Here is a 20,759-nt window from a genome sequence, read left to right as displayed (position 1 = left end):
TGGCCCTGACGTTTACGACTGATATCCTCTGCTGACAGCACATAAAAAGATCTATAGAGTATTGCAGAAAGACAAAATGCCTCAACTATCGAAGGTTTTAATGCCAGAAACCTAGTCTATGCTTCATGAACTTTAGATTTGTCATTGGGGTTTCAGCACAATCCCTCAGAGAGGAGTGTAATCACAGCGAGACTGATTACAGTCTCCTCGTGGTCCTATAGAACACTAATGGCTTTGCCTCGAACCTTGGAAACAATTCTCCATGCCTGTGTCAGTAGAACAGGCAAATGTCTCTGCTTCATATTTCTCTTCACATTTTACTGCAGCCTCAGCTCTCTGGTTATTGTTTTCTTTCTTTGGACAGGGCCAGGTATGTTTTGTACTACATCACATACTGTGGTCTGTGATTAGAAAGACAGACGGGGTCATAATGGCCCCATTACCTTCCATTGTTCTTCATCGCTAAGGGCACCAGTTTTCCACATAACAGTCTAGCTTCCCACCCATTCAAAGTCCCTGTGGTCCCAGTCTCCATTTATTTGTGCTTACAGGTATATGGAATGTAAAGGGCTGTAGGGGCCTGAGATGCCAGATCATCAGTGCAGAACATGTATTTATTAAAAAAAGAAGGGCAAAAGGAATGCCTTTCTCTTAGATTTCTTTTAGAGCATGTGTTTTCTTGTGGACCAGTGAGATTCTCTTGTTCTGGGTTAAGGAGTCCCTTTCACATAGTAAGGACTGTGATAAGAAAGACTAATATTAAAATAAAAATAAAACATTACCAGTAAGCAATTGGATTATATATATAAAAAAATGCTTCTCTTAGGGCCTGATTACAAGTAAATACGTGATTTACTGCATGTGGTAAATAACAGTACTCTGGGGTTCATTACTTATCGGGGGCACTAAATAGCACCTAACATAAGTTATTAGGGAATAACATGTGGATTTTGGTGTTTGACACCAAAATTTGCATGGTACGATAAATACCGTACACATTTCCCCTGTTAAGTTGCAGCAGGTTGATTTACCGGAATTGAACCAGCCTTGAGATATTTAACACATCTGATGCGTTAAATACCTTCACACTTGTAATTCTGACCCATGTCCTTCCAAGGGAAGGTATTGAAAAACACAGTTTACTTTGGATCAAAAAGGTTAATTTCTGTGGAAAATACGATTTCCCATGAAATAGAACCCAAGGAGAGCTCTGCACCTATCCAGCAAGGGACTCTTCTCAGATTCATAGCCTTATAATAAATTAACCATAGAATGAATCCAGACTGCCAGGCCAGAACTAGAAAAACACCTACATTCTTAATTCTAAAATTTCTTTCACTACTAAAATCGTCTTTTATCTTTCAGTCTTAAAAATAATTGTATAAAAATGAGAAATAAAAACAGTTTATTGTTTCAAGGAAGTGGGTGGATGCTTCTTTAAAATTTGCTTCTAGTGTTGGCTTGGAGAGTGTCGGCTTGGAGAGTACAGCCACAATGACATAATAATAATCCGGTTCGTGTTTCCAACTGGTTGGAACAGGGACTTGGAACACCACTGGGTCTTTACTCATCATTTTTCGCTTTAATGAACATTGTTTCCCCATTTATTATTATTGTGCTTGAGGGGATCTGGGGGAATGGTCCTCATTTCGTCCTTATTGCTGCTTTTTTTTTTAGCTATTACTCTAGTCTTTTTTCTTTCAGTAAATGGGTCACTAACCTGTGTGACATTTTTAGTTAGACATGCTACCAAGTGCTGCTCTGTGAGACAGTGAACAGGGGTAAATGTTCAGTTTTTGCCGATTTTGCTGCCAGTTACCTATCAGCTTGGAGTGTCTTGGGATCCCTTCTGGGAATTCCACTCATGCTCTCACATCCTATTTGTTTTTATCTGCAGCAGGTCTGAACGTGTGCCACTGTCTCTTCAGCCTCACCACGGTGGTCCTCTCAAAAGAAAGAGGGAAACAAGAAAAGCATTGCACTTTGAGAGATTGCCTCCCTTCTTTTGATGGCTTTGGTTCGACCTCCACACCTTCCAGCTTGCATGGTGTTGCAGAACCTTCCAAACATTTATTTTTTTGCCTATGATCCAGTGATGATGTGGGACTTCTGTGCTAAAGAGTGCAGACATCTTGACTTTGCCTTTGGTTTTTGGGCTTATAGGTTCTTTGGAGCAGGGTTCGCAGTAACATACCCTCTTTTAGGTGGAAGACACCTTATTAGATTTCCCTAGACTTTGCGGAAATGAGAGAATTAGATTTACCTGGGACTTTGCAGAGAAAATGAAAACAGAGATATATGTCACTCCTCTGCTATTGGACAGTACACATTGGGCGAAATGTTTTTGTAGGACAACAGATCTACCAGATGAACCCCTCCATTGAATATTTGGAACCCATATTTGCACCTTCCATTTTAGTACACACAGCACAAGGTTATCATAATGGATATTTATTATACTTTAACCTCTAATGTGTATGCATGGTTTAACGTAATCATGTTACAACAATCCCATCTTACTTCTGGTCTTGGATATGGCGAGCTATGGCAAAGTTTTCACATACTTTGTTGCACCCCTTGTGCCAAGGTCTCAGCTTATCTGCAGGAATGTTTCTGGAAGGCACGCACCCAGCAGCATAATAAGTTCTTCCTTCGCTCACTAGCCCAGTTATATAAGTTTTTGTGCATGAATACGAGGGTCGTATTATGAGAATTGTATAGCAAACCATTGCTGTGTACAGGGCTTCATAGCCTCTTGCTGGTTGTTAGACCTGGCATCCTTGGTGTGATTTCAGTGATGTACATTGGCCCCTGCAGCCCCCGCAGTACAGGGGGGTCCCGAGTTCCAGCGCACCCTCTCAGCACAGCACACTGTCTGACTGGGCCCTTGGACCAGTAGCTCGAATATACATAGTCATGCACCCCGCACAGGCCGGCACTGTGCACCCCACGCTGATAGGGTGCGAGCTGAGCATTGATACTGCTGTGTGATCTTCAGGGTAGGGCGCAGGATGGGGCATGACGAGTCATGGTGTGTCGTGTGGTCATGCGAAGTGTAAACTGCATGTGTGGTGGGACCATAATTTACGAAGCTGCAACGCAGTGAGTACTAGTCTTCTGCTCTGCAGTTGCGGCTGCCGTATTCAGGGGCACAGGGTTGGGTTCAAGTCATTCCAGTATTGCGTGGATGGCATTGATGCTTTTTTGGAGCGGTTGCTTCAAGGAAGTTGGGGTTGTAGTGGCGCTGCATTATTAGGGTTGCTGCTACATCAGAGGGGCCTCATTACACCCCGTCAATCTCATTCTCAGGCCAGAGCATCCTTTCTTCTATCTGAGCCAGTCGCCGTCCTCTCTAGCTGGGCAGAATCTCACTCTGCTATCCCTGGACTCACCTTGAGCACCTGCACAATGAAACAGTCTGGTCCGGCCACCTGAGGACTCTGTGTCTCTGACACTCTAACCATCTTTTCGACCCATAATGCATCTTCTAGAGGGGAGGAAAGAAGGCTCTGGTTAGGGGACCAAGTAGAGGGTTTTCTTTTCTCTGTAATTACAGGTATGCTTGCACTGCTTCAGTACATTCTAGAATTCCTGCCCAACAAAAGCCATAAGCTTGACTACCCAGGGAGCTCACAGCATTCCATACTGCACACTGAAATAGGACGAGTGAGTTACTTTATGTTTTGCAGTTTGATATAGTGCAAACTCGACCCGAATGTATCAGAGCATTTTACATGAGCACCAGTTGCGTTGCTGATGGACACTGTTAGATTTTTCATCCTTGGCGTGGTCTCCCTTAACTTTTTGCCTCTGTTCCCCAGGTTGTTGATGTGTGCTGGACTCTGATTTTACTGTTTTTGTTACTCTGGGCACTTTACCACTGCTAACCAGTGCTAAAGGGCAAGTGCTCCCGTTTAAAATGTGTACGTAATTGGTTCTCCATGATTGGCATATTTGTTTTGCTGTTAAGTCCCTAGTAAAGTGTACTAGAGGTGCCCAGGGCATGTAAATCAAATGTTACTAGTGGGCCTGCAGCACTGGTTGTGCCACCCACACAAGTAACCCTGTAATCATGTCTCAGACCTGCCACTGCAGTGACTGTGTGTGTATTTTTACACTGTAAATTCGACTTGGCAAGTGTACCCACTTGCCAGGCCTAAACCTTCCCTTTTCTTACATGTAAGGCACCCCTAAGGTAGGCCCTAGGTATCCCCAAGGGCAGGGTGCAGTGTATGGATAAGGTAGGACATATAGTAATGTGGTTTATATGTCCTGACAGTGAAATACTGCCAACTTCGTTTTTCACTGTTGCAAGGCCTGTCTCTCTCATAGGATAATATGGGGGCTACCTTTAAATATGAATAAAGCGTAGATTCCCCTAGAGAGTAGATGGACATGTGGAGTTTGGGGTCCCTGAACTCACAATTTAAAAATACATCTTTTAGTAAAGTTGATTTTGAGATTGTGCGTTTGAAAATGGCACTTTTAGAAACTGAGCATTTTCTTGTTTAAACCATTCTGTGACTCTGCCTTGTTTGTGGATTCCCTGTCTGGGTCAGTTTGACAGTTGGGTTGTTTTTCACCTCACACTAGACAGTGACACAAAGGGAGCTGGGGTGTAACCTGCATTTCCTGATTAGCCATCTCTGCTAGGAGGGAGGGGTGGAGTGGTCACTCTCATCTGAAAGGACTGTGCCTGCCTCTGACAATGCAGACTCCAACCCCCTGGTGTGTGTCTGAGACCTTGCCTGGGCAAGGCAGGATTTCACAAGTAGGTGTGAGTCCCCTTTGAAGAAAGGTGACTTCAAAGACCAAAATGGGTATAAGAAGGGCACCCAAATCTACAGACTTCAGAAACACTTCTGGAACCAAGAGGAACCTCTGCCTGGAGAAGAGCTGATAGCTGAGGAAGAAGTGCTGCCCTGCCTGTGACTGTGCTTTGTGGAGCTTTCCTGCAGTGCTGCTTCTGCCAGAGTAAGAGGGCAAAGATTGGACTTTGTGTGCCTTCCATCTTGTGAAGAAATCTCCAAGGGCTTGAGTTAGAGCTTGCCTCCTGTTGTTTGAAGTCTCAGGGACAGCAAAGACTTCTCTCTGCCAGCACCTGGAGTCTCTGGAGAGACTCCTGCTCTGACAAGTGGTGCCCTATCCAGTCCCTGGGCCCTTGAAAGGAAAGCTGGTGGAAATCGACTTCGGACGACTCCGGACCGACGCCGCTGCTGAATCCGGTGACGCCGCCTGCACCCGACGCCGTAACCTTCGCTGGAACGCGACGCTCTTCGCAGGCCTGACGTCGCTGCAGCCCCGCTGAAGTCCGCGACTCTGTGGAAGTCGCCGCACCACGTCGTGACCGACGCCGCTCGAAGTGCACGGATTCAACGTTTTGCACAGACGCCGCGATCCCCAACTTCGCGCATCAGTTTGTTTTCACTCTTCACCAAAGGTACTGTACTTGGGGGTCTACACGACTCCGTGTCCGGCGCCGCTGGTGTCGGCTTGTTGGGAACGACTCCGTCACGACGCCGTGTTAACATCTCATCGAAGCATTTTTGTTTCTAAGTGCTATTTTTTTAGTTTAATCTTTAAAAATTCATAACTTGACTTGTGTATGTTGGATTTTTGTCGTTTTGGTCTCGTTTTGTTTAGATAAATATTTCCTATTTTTCTAAACTGGTGTTGTGTCATTTTGTAGTGTTTTCATTAAGTTACTGTGTGTGTTGGTACAAATACTTTACACCTAGCACTCTGAAGTTAAGCCTTCTACTCTGCCAAGCTACCAAGGGGGTAAGCAGGGGTTAGCTGAGGGTGATTCTCTTTTACCCTGACTAGAGTGAGGGTCCTTGCTTGAACAGGGGGTAACCTGACTGTCAACCAAAGACCCCATTTCTAACAGACACTTTTATTTTTGGATGGAGAGATTAAATGATTTCCCCAGAATCACAGGATGTTGAGTCTCTCACCGAGACTCGAACCAGGTGCCCCATTTTCAGAGTCTGCTGCTCTAGCCATTATACCACATGCTCTCCCTTATTTGATGGTTTTCAGGGAGAAGACATTTTTACATGCGTTAATCTTCAGAATGGGTTGGTACATAAAGCTTTCAGAAAATAATTTCATGAGATCAGAGGTTTTGCTTGCAGTAGTTATCTCGCGTGCTCTCGCCAGGCACATGCTTAATTTGGCCTGCGCTTTACCGAAATCAGGCCTAAACACACCATCTGCATGCAGCATTAGGCTCCGCTCTCTGCTCAGCAGGCTCAGAAATTGATTACGCTATTTAAAAAAATAAATAAAAAGACTATTTCTATACTGAGCTACAATAGCTTTCAAAGGGGTTTAAGGCGAAAGCAAGATGGCTCTGTCAGGCCGCGTTTAAAGGTTTCTCATGGATAAGTCTTTCTCAGAAGAGACACAGGAGCCACTCTTAATATGCTTGGTTTCAGAACCAAACTATTAAAATGCTACCCTTAAAAAATTGACTGGGGGCAACATAATTGGATTTTACCTTTAAATTCTGGTGCTTAAATTCAATTTCAGAACAATTCCTGAAATCCCTCTAGCTGGAAGGTGACATGTTAAATCTATCAGTTAAGAGGCATTCTTTGAGTCAGTTTTAGTGGGAAAGGTGAGGCAACATCACATATTTATTTGAAGAATAATTTACAAGAGTAGAGTGACAAACAAATTAATAGTAAAACAGGATGATTGTGCATTTCCTAATGGCCTCTTTCACAGCTGTATACACTGATTTAATCTCTCAGAAGCATGCTATTGTTTATGTGGCCTGTGGGTACAATTTAATGCCTGACAAGAGATTTCTAATAGCTGCCATATTTGTGTTTAAGGACCTGCACAAGATTAGGCTATGGGCCATATTAAAGTAATAATATATCAATATCAACAGATTTCTTTTTCTCAGGTAATTGACCTGTATGTTTTTTAACTTTAAATTAACAAACATACCAATCATATCTTGGTTGCAGAACCTATTGTGCACTTGTTAATGAACACACGTGGTACTTTCCAAAATAATATATAATCATCCACATACAGTAAAGTAAAAATGTGTTGCTGTTGAGCAAGATGTGTTAAAAAACTGCTTTTCAAATATTTTGATGTTTTGGTAACAGAGTATTCAGTATTGGATATGGTGCTACCTCGAAGTGTGAGGTTTCAGCACATCTCTGTCATCAGTCACTCTGAACTTGTGATCAAGAAGATAAAAGGCTGGGCCTCCCATGAAGGTTCCCTTCACCTGCACAGCAGAATCTCTAGTTGTAACCCTCACAGCTACCATCTAACAAAGCGCAGAACCTCATGAAGTCTGATCAGAAGTCCCTTCCTAACAAGGACTTCATCCTCATTTCAGTCTGTGGGTCTCCACCTTTAGGAATACAGGCTGTACGCTGCTAGTGCCTGGGAAATCTGTTGCCATCCTCCATCTTATGCCATGTCAGACTAGCGGTGTCCTAAATGAATCCCACTGTGCTTTGTAATTAATAATGTGAGCCAAACATGAGGATGAACATCAGTAGATATTCACTCCAGCATTTGCAGAATCTCCTTTCACTGGTTGGATCAAGCCGTTACTTTACGCTTCCAACCTCCAAGCTGATCAGCTCTCCTTGCAGCTGTGCTGGTCTAGCAGTAACCTAACAGTGGACAGACTGTTGGCCTTACATTAGAGCCTATCAAAGTACCTAATATAGCGCTATCTTCACTTGCAAATGTTGTCTGTTTCAGACTTGCATTCTCAAGTGTCATGCTATGTCAAAAAGTTCTCAATATTACTAAAATCGAGCACGAAAACCTGATGATTTTTACCTAAAACCTCTGATGGGCACCTCTCCTTGTTCCTTTCAAATGGCTCTCTCCTTCCTTTCTACCTTCTGCTCTCTGAGCACAGCTTCCTCTAAGTCACATGCATGTATTTCTTAATTTTTCTGTCTTTGCGTTTCTGCTGACTGCCCACAACTTATTTCAAAGATCACAACTCTCCTTTTTTTCTTAAGTGGTGCGCCTGCAACATAACATTGCCTAATCTCCTCTGGATCATTTATTAACCCAACTAAACATCCTCATGAACTCACATTTCCCCCTTTCCCCTGGGTAAAGATCACATCTTACTCCTGTTACTTTAATCTACAACTTCCACTTTGGAGTGAATGAATGGGATGGTTTATTTGAGCACACAAGACTGATTCGAGTACTCAACAACACTGGACTATACAGTAACCTTGGGATCCAGAGATGCATGCTGCCCCGCTTAAGAGCCACAACACTTCTCCAATGGTAGTAAGCACTTTAGAAAAGCAATTACAATTTGAAAATGACAGGCTGGCCAACAATGTACAAGTCAGGACATCTGTTCCAAACCATTGGAGTTTTCAACTTAAAAAATACCAGATTGTTTTGGCAGTGGGGCAACGTGGTGGGCCGGGTTATGGGGTCCCCCTCCATGTACTTTGCATGGGGCCTCCTCAAGTTTCATTATTTCACTGCATGATGTCCCCCTAAATATTTGCCTTCAGACCTCCTGTTTTTGCTGGTGTTAGGACTCTGCACACTTTACCATTTCTAACCAATGCTAAAGTGCTTGTGCTGTCTGCCTAAAACATGGTGATATTGACTTATACCCAATTGACATATTTAATTTACTTGTAACTCCTTAGTAAAGTGGTACTACATGTGCCCAGGGCCTGTAAATTAGATGCTTCTAGTGGGCCTGCAACACTAATTGTACCACCCACTTAACTAGCCCATTTAAACATCTCAGGCCTGCCATAACAGAGCCTAAATCTACAGTTTAAACTGCTATTTTGACCTGGCAAAATAAACCTTTTGCTAGGCCCAAACCTTCCTTTTTAATATATATAAATAAGTCACTCCTAATGTATCCCCTGGATAGGCCGCAGGGTGTAGTGTATTTAAAAAGTTGAACATATACTTTTAAATTTTACATGTTCTGGTAGTGAAGAGCTCTTAAATGTGTTTTTCACTACTACAAGGCCTCTCTCCCCCTTAGAATAACATTGGATTTGCCTTATGAAATGACTACTGGTTCATATTTGGTGTCTCAGAGATCCTAATTTAAAATCCTGACTTATGATGAAGTAGGATTTTAAGCTACAATTCTGAAAATGCCACTTTTAGAAAGTTTGCATTTTGTTGCCTTAGCCATTTGGTGCCTGTAGCCTATCTCTGGTCACATGGCTGGGTGTAGATGGCATTTACGCTTTGTGTATTTCTTCTAATCAGTCACACATAATAGGAGCTTAAGTGTGACTGGATGGGCCATCACTAGCAGGATTGGAGGTGAGAAGCTGGGTCCACCCTCACTTGCACTTGAAAAGTCTGTGTCCTGCCTCCACACACAGGGCTGCATACCCCCTGTAGTTAGTCTGGGGCCAGGGCAGGGAAGGCAGGGCATCTGTACACTTCAAAGTCATGCCTTTAGAAGCTTCTCCCCACTTCAGCGTCACAACTGTGTATAAAAGAAGGACATCAGAGACCACCTCTGAGGTACACTTCTGGACCTGTGGATACTCTGCCAGGAAGGACTGCTGTGCTACGACAAGGGCTGCCACTCTGCTGGACTGCTGTTCTGAACTAACTGCTGCCCTGCTGCGCTGCCTGCTGCCCTCTTACCTGGGTGAGAAGGATTGGACCTGCATCATGCAAACCCAGACTAACTCCAAGGACTAGTTGGCTGGCCTCGTGATCTGAAGCCTCAGAGACATAACAGGCTTCCAACATCCTTGTATCTGCATTTGGACTCTGCCATCTGTGAGTCTGCCCTGCCAAATGGTGCCACCGCAGTCCTGGGCTTTTAGAAATGGGGTTAAGGTTCTCTGTCTGCCTCTCTGGTACTAGCAGAACAGATGCATCTCCTCTGGGAAGGGTCCAATCCACGCAGCAGCGAAGATGTGTCAGTTCTGCTCTGAGGTGCGCCGCGCAGCAAAGACCCACATCACTAACACAGCCCCACATTGCCTTCCGAGCCATCACTGTGCAATGCATCCTCAGCGCAGGCCCGCGCATATCTCATCAACAGCAGCTTCGATGATGACACCGAACTCCGCATCGCAGCCTCGCAGCTCTTTGGAACCGACGCATCGCCCCGACTGCACAACGCATCCCGACTCCTGACTTAGCATTGCAAGCCTTTGTTGATGGGCTCCACCACATGGAGGCAACAGGACCGCACTCTGCAGCCTCACTGCTTCTCGGAACCAATGCATCTCCCCAGCTGTGCAAAGAATCTTCGGTGCAGATCCACGCAACGTTCCGCAAACCAAGATTTAAAATACTGTGCTCAGCGGGCCTGACTGGATCCCTGTAGCCGGCCCATGCTCCATCACGTTCAGCCTGAACTTGTGACTTTGTCCTATTCCAGCAGTCCCAGATATCCGCAGTTGCCGCGTTACACCTTTTGGTGCTATTTTCCCTAAAAATTCAGTATTTCTGATTCTACTAATTGGATTTTTGGCCTTGTTTTATTTATTTAATTAAGCTCTATTTTTCTAACCTAGTATGGGATTCATTGTGTGTCATGTTTTCACTTATGTACTGTTTGAAGTATTGCACAGTACAAGTTTCAATACACAGGGTCATATTTTAGGGATGGGTAGATTAAGTGTTTTGCCTAGAATCACAAGATGTTGAGCCAATGCCAAGGCTCGAACTTGATTGCCCATCAGCAGCTCTGGCCGTAATATTATATCCCCCACCATTTATGCAGTTCTTTGGTTTAAGAGTAATAAGAGATTGCGTCTTTACATGGGGTTCACATCCCAGTTTGGATATTCCATTTATATATTGCAAAAGATCGATTTATAACAGCCTACTACTTGGTGCTTACATTTCTGTGTAGGTATGAGCCCTACCTTTTGTTGTCTAACATCTACTGTGGTTCTTGCGTAATAGCCTGTATATATGATACAGGTGTGTATATGTGTTTACTTTTTCCTCTTACCTTGTTATAAGCGACTGGTGGCCTTTTCCTCTCTTTTCTGAATTTGTGGTGGTTCTTCATTGAGGTATTGTATATACTGGTGTCAGTTTCATTGAATAAAATGAGTATTTATTAAATAAATATCAACGTCTTTATTTTCCCTTAGTATATTTTTGTACTTACATATTTAGCTAGATGACTTTAATAATGATGGTGAATGGGTTAATGCTATCAAGACTTTAGTTACTATTTATTCTGTCATGGAGTATGTATAAGTAAGATTGGCATTCATAAGCAGAATATGTGTACTATTGTTACTCTAACTATTGAACCACACTTTATGTAGGTTCTTCTAGTCTGGCTTTGAAGAATGCATCTGTGCTCACTTTGATAGCAGGTGTGGACAGGTTGCTGTGATCTCTGTGTCCCTCTCAAGATGTATACACATCATCACAAATCCATTCCAGGAGCCTGCTTTCTTTCCATTTAGCATCTGTTTTATCTAATTTCCAATGCTTGTTGTTCAGACTAGTTTGCTGTAAAAAATGTCCACAAGCTGTATAGATTCTGACTGAAATATAAGAACAGGATAAAGTTTTTGTTTTCAGTGGAACTTCTACCCAGTTCGATGGACCAGAGTGCTGATCACACCCTAAACCTGTACTTCAGCCTTTTTTAGGTCGAGCATAAGCGTTTGACGTGTTGTATACTTTTAAGTATACTTATACTGTGGTTCAATGCTATTTCTTTTGTTGGTTGCAGTGTCCTTCAAAAATCCTTGCTTGCTAATGGTCAGTTCTGCCTCTTTGGCCTGCCTTTTTCACTTTGGGAGCAGCACCAACTACTGTTAAATCACGCTATGTACTGTTTATCTCTTCTGTAGGGACTTTTTTTTTTTTGTATTTGCCTCTTTGTCCTACACTGTGGGTGTGTGTTCTGTCTCTCCTCCCCACCAGCTCCCTCTTCGAACATAAAACCCTCAGCAGAGGGAGGCTTTTCCAGGGCCAGCTCTCCCTCGCTCTCTTTCTCTTGTTAATTATTTATTTATTGATTTTTTATTTTAGGCGCCATGTTTGCGTTTTGGTTACTTTGGGCACCATGTTCTGAAAAGAAAGGCGCTTGGTAGATTGTTATATTTACCATGCACAGAGCCTGTTTACTGAACTTGCCCGTGGCTGCACGCATTTCAACATTGCCTTTAACATACATGCTTGAAATGCGTGCTGCCATGGGGAGGTAAACAGCGCCAGCTCTGTGCTTGTTTGCCTTATCTCCCCATGGCAGTACACATTTCAAACATGTATGTTAAAGGCAGTCTTACAATGTGTGCAACCACAGGCAGATTAAGTAAACAAGCACAGCGCAAGCACTGTTTACCTAATCTGCCTGTGGCTGCCTGCATTTCAAGATTGCCTTTAACATGCATGCTTGAAATGCGTGCAGCCACACGGAGATGAATTAAACAAGCACAGTGCTAGTGATGCAGTAGAAACAGGGATACGCTTGTTAGGGGTTTCAGCTCTACACGGTTGCACATCAGTTTGGGGCAGAGCCCCTCGCAGGCATGGCGTCTTGCTGTGAAGTGCCGGTGAAACCCTTTAATGTCTGCAAATGGTGAAGACTAGTGTCGCCCTCATTAGGGCTGGTAGACAGTCATTCACAGAGAACTCCAGGCTCAATGGAGGCGCAGCTCACCAAAAAGATCACAACCAGGTGACTATCATGAATAAACTCTATGGGAATCCAGGAACTGACCATTCTGATTCACCTTCACACCACATACCACGGGGGTGTCTTAAAATTATCAATATTGAGGCTCTTTCAGGAAGAACCAGCTTTCCGAGAGCCCCAAGGTTTGGCCTTCGACATTCAGTTTCTATTCATATGCTGAGGGAGCGACTTAAAGTCACCAACATTTAAGCCGTAGGAAGTTTAGTTTAAGCCACGTGGCCTGTATATTTACAATCACTGCAAATGCATACTTTATCAGCAAACTCACAACTAAAGAACAAAAGAAATAAACACACTGGAAAGTAGGTCTGGCATTAGCAAGTTGGTGCGATGGCAACTTGTTTTTTTAGTTTTCATGGAAACCATTTAATAGCAACAAGCACCAATGCAATAGGTCTCACATTTGTGAGAGTTAGAGCTATTGGGATTGTAAATGACAATGTCTTTTATCCATGTACTTTGGTTTGGAGTGGAGTGGATGTCTATGGTGCACAGTGGAATTATGTGGGTTGGATTGGAGTTGTTAGTTGTGGAATTTTGTGTGGTGGAATTGTGTGGTGGGGAGTAGATTTGTATGGTGGAATTACGTGGCATGGTGTGCCATGGAATTATGTGTTATTGATGTACTGAATTATGCGGAGTGGGATTGTGTGTTTTGGAGTGTAATTATGTGGAAGGGTATTTTGTGTTGTAGAGTGGTATGTAGTGAAGTTTAATTATGTGGTGTGCTGTTGAGTTTTGTAGCATGATATGGAATTCTGTGTTGTGGACTCGATATATGTGGTGTGTTGAGTAATTATGCTGGTGAGCTGAATTATGTAGTTTGTTGTTGAATTATGTGGTGTGGAATGGAAATGTGTAGAGTTGAATTGTGTGTCGTGGACGTGTGTGGCGTTGAGAGAAATTATGCTGATTGGAATTATGTGGCATGGTGTAGAGTGTATTTGTGTGGACTGTGTTACCAAGTTTTACAAAGAATAGTAAAACAGATACCTGAAGACACTTAGCTAGTTTTCTCTTACCATAGGAAAAAAAATCAGTTTTCCAGGTGCCTTGCATGTCTAAGTTCTCCAAACCAGTTTTACGTGCATTTTGGGATTTGTAGACCTTTTATCCCATTACAAACAGAAATCAAAGTGGGTGGCTTCCTCCGAACACAATGTGACCACACATTTTGTATTTTAATAAAAACTGTTTGCCCAACTGTTTTGTTAAAAGACAACCTTCCCCGGATTGTTAATTCTGACAGTTGATATGCTTCCACTGAATTTGAAGGGAAGGAGTGTCTTGTGCTGTGGAGCACAGGGAGCGACAGACCGCTAAACAAGAAACATGCCTTCTTGACAGGGTGCCTTCTGTCTGAAATAAATGCAAGTGTGTGCAGCTGGTTGATCTGCAAATGTAATGGCTATTTAGAAAACAGAATTGGCTTTAACTGAGTCACTTAAAGCTCAATATGTATTATTTTTCAGAGAAATTTTAAGGGTGTTATCAGCTGAGCAATGGCATGAAATAAAAAAAGCATTTGTAAAGCATACTTAACCTGCATTATTTCTCTGCAAAGAAATGGTGTGAAACAGAAACAAATGTATGCAGTCAGATGTGTGGGACCAGTACATATGCTGCTAGGGTGTATCATTCAGCTGTTTAATGGATAGCACCCCTAAATCCAAAATACCATAAAGAAATAACAAACAGTGACAAACAAAAAGAACACAAATTGGTGTTGAAGAGTTACATTTCATCACAAATTGAAACTATTCAGCAAATGCAGCAAGGCTTAGCTGCTGGCATATTACTAAAAGGACGACTGCAGCAGAGTAATTTAAAATGGTGCGTTTTTATACACTTGTATATAGCGTGTTTTATGTTTGTTATAAGGCTGTTGGTGCAGTACTTTTGTGGAATCATATATATTTTTAGAAGATTATTTTAGAGGAGTATCCTAAGATAAAAGTGTACTTGTATCTGTTTGTATGCAGTGTCTGATGTATGTCACAGAGAAAAAAAATGCATTTTGTTTGTGTATTCTGTGGGCTTTGCTGTAACTTTCTGCATACATGAGCGAGGTCACACTTTTTTAGGTCGAGTATAGCAGCGCACAAGCACTGCTTTTCCGACGTGTTGGTATGTATCTGGGCTTTTAACAACTTCCACCTCACGCTCATCCCTACCACTTATTTGTGGGCTTGCCCTTCAAAAATCCTTTGATGACATTGGTAAATTGTTTACGCGTGCCCTGTGGGCAGGTTTAGTTACCGCCTTGGCCATCGCCCCTTACTTGGCTAATTGCACTTTTGCCGATAGGTTTGACTGCAAGCAAACTTCTTTTTCCTTTTGTGTGCCTCTTCACGCATGATGGCCGTGGCGCTGTGAATCAGCTCCCTTATGTGAAACAGTTTTAATTTAAATTTTCAATTTATGTGGCAAGAAAAGTCCGGTTAGGAGTTTACAACGCTAATATCTCTAACTCAAGCAAACGCAAGACCCATTGCATTGCAAATGCTTGTTATTCAAATACTGTAAAGCTAGTCAGTTTACCTGACACATTCTTTGCTTTGGATCTTTTGGATTCTTTCACCCGTTCTTGTGATCTGCCCTTCCGCATTAGGGGAGTGGTATTTCTCCTAAATCTGTTTTTATTGATTTAGAAAACGTTTTACATACCTATCCTCTGGCGTTTCTCTAAATTATGTATTGATCCATATGACATTTTTCTATTTGAAATGCATTGTTTTTTGTTACATGTATAAGTAACAGTTTACAACGTGTATTAATGCATTAATAATTATACAGTGCTGTTCCCTCCTGCAGACTTGTTTAGTTGTATTTCTTTTGATGGAGGCCATGTTGGGCAGGGTCATTTTTGGATGTGAAAAACTCCTATGTCTCAGTCTTTCCTGGTTAGATTTACTCAACCTATAATAATTCAAGATGGTGCGTGAGTACTTCCCCTCATTGTGCGACTGTTCGTACATACGTATTTCACAACTTGTTGATCATGAACGCACTGATTTCATATTCACGACTACTGGTGTTTAGTGAAGATGAGATCAGTTTAAGTAGATTCTTCCATATGCTATCCCGAAATTCTGAAGGTTTTGTCTCCTCCTGAGAAAAAAATGTTGTTCCGCAAATTAATTGAATGTTTCCTATTTCAGGAATTATCTTTTGTTCCTTCTAATAGAAATTTGTTCTCAGATTTCGTTCAGGGTCTTCCTTCCTGAAGCCCAGTACTTAGGCTAATAGGACTGTTCACCAAGGATCTTTTTAAGTAGCTATGCCCCCCCCCCCCAAACACTTTTGCACCCTTGCTTCTGGAATCTAAGTACAACTTCGAAATCTTTTTTAAAATCATGAATCCGGGCAGGATTCATAGCTGGAGAAAGAAGAGTTACTTGTAGCAATAGTTATGAAACAAAGGTATCCTTTCCAGTTTCATAACAACTCTCTCATCCACCCTATTGGAGATTGGCCGTAAACTTTGCTACTGAAAAAACGGAATTAAATGGTTCCCCTGTAGATGCACTCCATGAGCAGATGTAAACTCCATCAACCGTGGCAACAAGGTTTGAAGGTGCAGTCACCCATTTTTGCCTGTGCTGTAGTATTACAATTATATCTGTGTTGATTTCCCTTTTTTAGGTTGAACCTACAAGAGAGTGCAAGTAGTCGGGTTTCAAAAGCTACATTTTGGTCTCACCAAGACCTTACAGAGGCTGACAGAAAGTCCCACTGCTTACCATTGGTTGGGCTTATTGTCACTCAGTTTGCCTATTTTGTGTTTGTCCCTTTCTGCAGCATAGCCCCTTTACCATCACTCTGATTGGCAGGATTCTAGCCTTCCATAGCTCACTTCTAGAGAACTCCTTTTTTCTTAAGCATGTGTTTTCCAGTTCTCTCCCTCTTGTGCTCCCCCACCTAATAACCGAACTGTGCGCCATTTTACTGTCTCCCTTATTTTGTAAGTGCTCTCTTGTGCTTACACCGCTCCAAACTCCCTTTCTCCTGTGCTGTCAGTGTTGCTGTCTCTTGTGTGCTTCTCCCCCGCTGCCTGTATAGCTATTTTTCATGTGCTGTTTTTTCCCTCCACCCACCACTCCCTGTTGCTTTCCCCCACCTGCTCTTCTGTTGCTACAGCAGTCTTTTTGGTTTATATTCATTTTTTGTGGTGGAGGAATAGACAGAAAATTGTTGCAGCGGGCCTATCCCTTTCAAAAAATGTCCTTTTATACCACTTTTTCAATTGGATCAGCAAATTAAAAAAATGCCATCTGGTTGCCCTTGCAAAATGATGCGGCCACTGTAGCTAGCTCATCATGCTTTTTTAATGTTTCGGTCATGGTGTCAAAGGCAACACCAGTAGGTCCCAAACAAGGCAATGCTTTTTGAAAAATTAATTGAACGCTTGGAGAAATAAATCGCTTCTAGAGGTGAAATTTGTATTTTCCAAATTATTTCTGTTCTGGAGATCTGTTGTTACAGGTAGGTAACTGTCACAGAAGTGTAGGTTAGAGAACTGATGGAAGTAGGCTCCTTGTGGAGCATTCCCTATTTAACAAAATATAAAAGGAGTGGTTTTGGAAAGAAAAGGGAAGGAATATTGTGATATCTCCAACTACTATTTACAACTGACATATTTCAATACTTTGTTTAAATAATGCTGTTCTAGAGAAATTACATCCTAGACAATAACAAACTTAGAATCTTTATAATGACATTTTAGTGGTTTTAGAACGCTACTGATATATGTTCCTTATATATGTAAAAGTAGATGGTAGCAATAAAAACAAATAAAAACGTAATTAGTAGACATTTACGTACATTCTTACCTCGGCCAGGCTAGATGTTGTAACAGTATGTGGTGTATACGTCACCCTGAAACACTCATTTGTTTGCATGCTTATGTAGTTGCAGCAGAATAATCTTGCATAAACCATTTGTGTAACCTGATTTTACAATGTGTCATTGGTGTTTATAAAATAGTAATGTTGACAGTTTGTCTGCAAACCTTTCAAAACCGCGTTTACCATTCTGCTAATCTTGTTGACGTTATGGTGCATTATTTTGTAATTTTTTCTTCTTCTAGTGTTACAAACCTTAAATACTGGGGAAGATGTGAGCCAGTGATTTCAAGGACTCTCCAGTTTCTAAATGATCTTTCAGTTGGATATCCTTTTTTTCGTGAAAACATCTACTACTTGGCTCTTTTTCTCTGGCTAGTATGTCGAAATGAAACATATGGAAAGTTATTATTGTGCTAGATTATCATTGTTTTACTTTGTTTTATATTTTCATCTGTTACTCTGTATCAAAAATGCATCAATGTTTTTTTATTTACTTGCTAATGAGAATGAACACTAGTATGACAAAAAGATGTTGCCACCACGATTCATCCATTTATACCTCAAAATATACAATTTTCATAAGTTGCACATTTTCCATGATGAAACGCTTGGAAACATTGTGTTGTTGGCAGTTCATGTACCACCTTGACATCTGTTGGCTGACTCTGGGGCACCACAATTTAAACCCACATTCCTTACCTCCTGGTGTTGATTCAGTTACTGTGTCTTTTCGTTTTAAGAGTGTTGGTGTCAGGATCCTTCTTTTCTGGTACTCTACAGTTTAACAACTGTGTTTTGACTTTAGGTTTATATGGTTTGTTCTTTTCTTAAGTACATCTGGGAGAGGCTTCTGTTATGCTTCAATAGATTGTACCAGGTTGGAGGTTTTGTTGGGATGCATGTTTAATTAAAGTCACACCTTTACATAATTCAGTAGGTTTATGAGCCATTAGTAATGTCAAAACATTTCTTGGACAAGACAGGTGCAGAAAGCAAAAATACAGATTATGTTTAGCAATCAGTAGTATTTATACAGGTTGTGAGGTTTCACTATGTAGATGTTCGTGAAAAAACAGATTTAAGAGATATTTGTGGGGCGACTGTATTTTGTGTCTTTTCTTCTCCTTTTCTGTTGTGTAGTTTGTTTCCCCAGTGATTGTAATGTTGGTCATTATAGGATATTTGCTATGTAAACTTGTTATTCTTTTTAGTATGTTGGAACATCTTTGAAATATGAATTGTAATGATAGTTAATTATTGTATTGATGACGGCTTGTAAGATAGCTGTGTTTATTTTAAAAAATACTGTCTTATTTGTATGTTGACCATATTTCTGAAAACAGGAACATAATTTCATAAAATGGTTGAACAATAACTGCTGAACAAGATGACATTTAAACTGCAGAGGGTGGGTTCCGCTGGGAGGTAACATGGTGGCAGTCTCAGGCACAGTCTTGGACATTGTCTCCCCCAACAATTCCCCTGACCTGTTGAGCATGATGAGCTAAGGTGTAGGGGCTAGGGAAATACGATTCAACAGTCCTGCACCCATGAGCACTCCTATTTTCCTTTTATTTATGGCCATTTGTTGCTTACCTCACTCACGCTGCCTTGGCCATGTCCCATTGTGTACTGCAAGGATTCAGGAATCAATGGGGCAGTGTCTCCTGTGTTTCTGCGATGTTCTTACGTGGGGGAAGGGGCAGCAACAGCCCCAGTTGGGTGCCTGAGGTGCGTGCAAGGAGTGAGTCCTTGCCTGGAGGATTTGGATGGTGGTGGGCGCCCACAGCAAGTCTCAGATCTTTCCCTGAGTGTTAAGGGTGGAAAGTCCAGCACCGGCAACACAGGAGGTACGGATGCCATGGCTGGGGATGGACATTTTAGCTTCACAGGATTCACAACTGAGATGTTCTGTTTGAGTGTGCCCTCCAGGCCGGTGACATTGTCAGAAGCGGAGTTCAAATCATTAAAGGGCTCACTAGGGCTTTTAGTTAAGGAAAGTTAGGCAACTGATATCATTTAAGGTTGTCTGCAGCCAGAAGGAAGTGGGCTGGGATTTCTGAAGGACCCCTGGAGGGAAATTAGAGGTCAACTAGAGCACTTTGCTTAATAAAACACTGAATAAAACACTGAAGGTGTAGAAAAGAAAACGCAGCTAGAGACATTAGTTTGAGATGGGGTGTTGGTATTCAGATCTCACTAACAAAGCACCCATTTCCTATGGCCTCAGTAGAGTCCTTTTTTAGGGTGACAAAGAATTTGTTGGTACTAAAAGGGGAAGGTCGGATGGATTCATATCAACCAGGCGTGGGGGTATAATCCCCTTTCTTAGCGACCTTTCCGAATACATCCCCATGCCTACAGGATGTCACACCAAGCCTGCCAGCTGTGGCAACTGTTTAGCAGGCTGACTAAGGAGGGTATCAGGATATGGCTTTGATTGAAAGAGTGCAGGGCGTGGCCATTCAGAAGAGTCCTGTATAGGAGATTGGGCTTGTTTGTTCGTGCTCAGATGACTCTGTAGGGTCAGGCCAAAGAGGCTCCTACGACATTGATGTTCTCAATCCTGACCGTTGCTAAAAATGTATGAATAAATATGAACCTGTAGTTCTGCTAAGGGCCTGAGAGCTGGACTCTTCGAACAGTCCTAACAAGCCCTTCAGTGTTGATGAGCCTAGGGTAGGCAAGAGAGATAATGAACACCGGAAGGAGGGTTTGGAGTCAATACTAAAAGGAATAGCTGAAGAGCTCAAACATAGGTTTGCTATTTTGGAAAATAACCAGGCTGCCATTCTTGGTAAATGTGAGGCTCCTGAGTGAATAAAAAAAAGCAATGGATTTAGCTGCTTTAAAAGCCCAGGATATGGTGACCCAAGAGAACCCGGAGATGCTTGAAAACCAGGCTATAAGAAACAATATAAAATACTGAAATGTCCCTGAAGGCTAGAAGGGCACAGACATAGTAATTTGTGATTAACCTCATACAGGTTGACCTTCCCAGGGCTGAAATGGATGAAAAGATTGGAAATCTGGCCTTAGACATTCAGAAAGTGCATAAGGATACTTGCAGGATAACATCCTAGGGAAATGTTGCTAAGCTTTTACACTAATGCTGCGAAAGAGAACTTGCTATGGCACTAAAATTTAAAGCATTTGGGTTTAAGAACTTCATGAAACAGACGAGAGATGATGGCTTCTTGGAAGAAAAATGGTTGAGCTGCACAATCTTG

General features: G+C 42.1%; 1 protein-coding gene across 2 annotated transcripts in view; it reads left to right on the top strand.

The window, feature by feature from the left end:
* The window catches only part of RANBP17 (RAN binding protein 17), a 1,172,021-nt gene that overhangs the window by 718,175 nt on the left and 433,087 nt on the right, over nucleotides 1–20,759 (top strand). Inside the window, exon 16 of one of the 2 annotated variants that reach the window (XM_069199335.1) lies at nucleotides 17,772–17,852. In XM_069199335.1, coding sequence (XP_069055436.1) covers nucleotides 17,772–17,852 — 81 coding nt within the window. Of the gene's footprint in view, nucleotides 1–17,771; nucleotides 17,857–20,759 lie in introns of both variants that reach the window. The other variant, XM_069199333.1, reaches the window with a different exon arrangement.

The sequence above is a fragment of the Pleurodeles waltl genome, chromosome 7 (assembly GCF_031143425.1).
Source record: "Pleurodeles waltl isolate 20211129_DDA chromosome 7, aPleWal1.hap1.20221129, whole genome shotgun sequence".
NCBI lineage: Eukaryota > Metazoa > Chordata > Amphibia > Caudata > Salamandridae > Pleurodeles > Pleurodeles waltl.
This window is presented reverse-complemented; position numbering and strand designations above follow the sequence as displayed.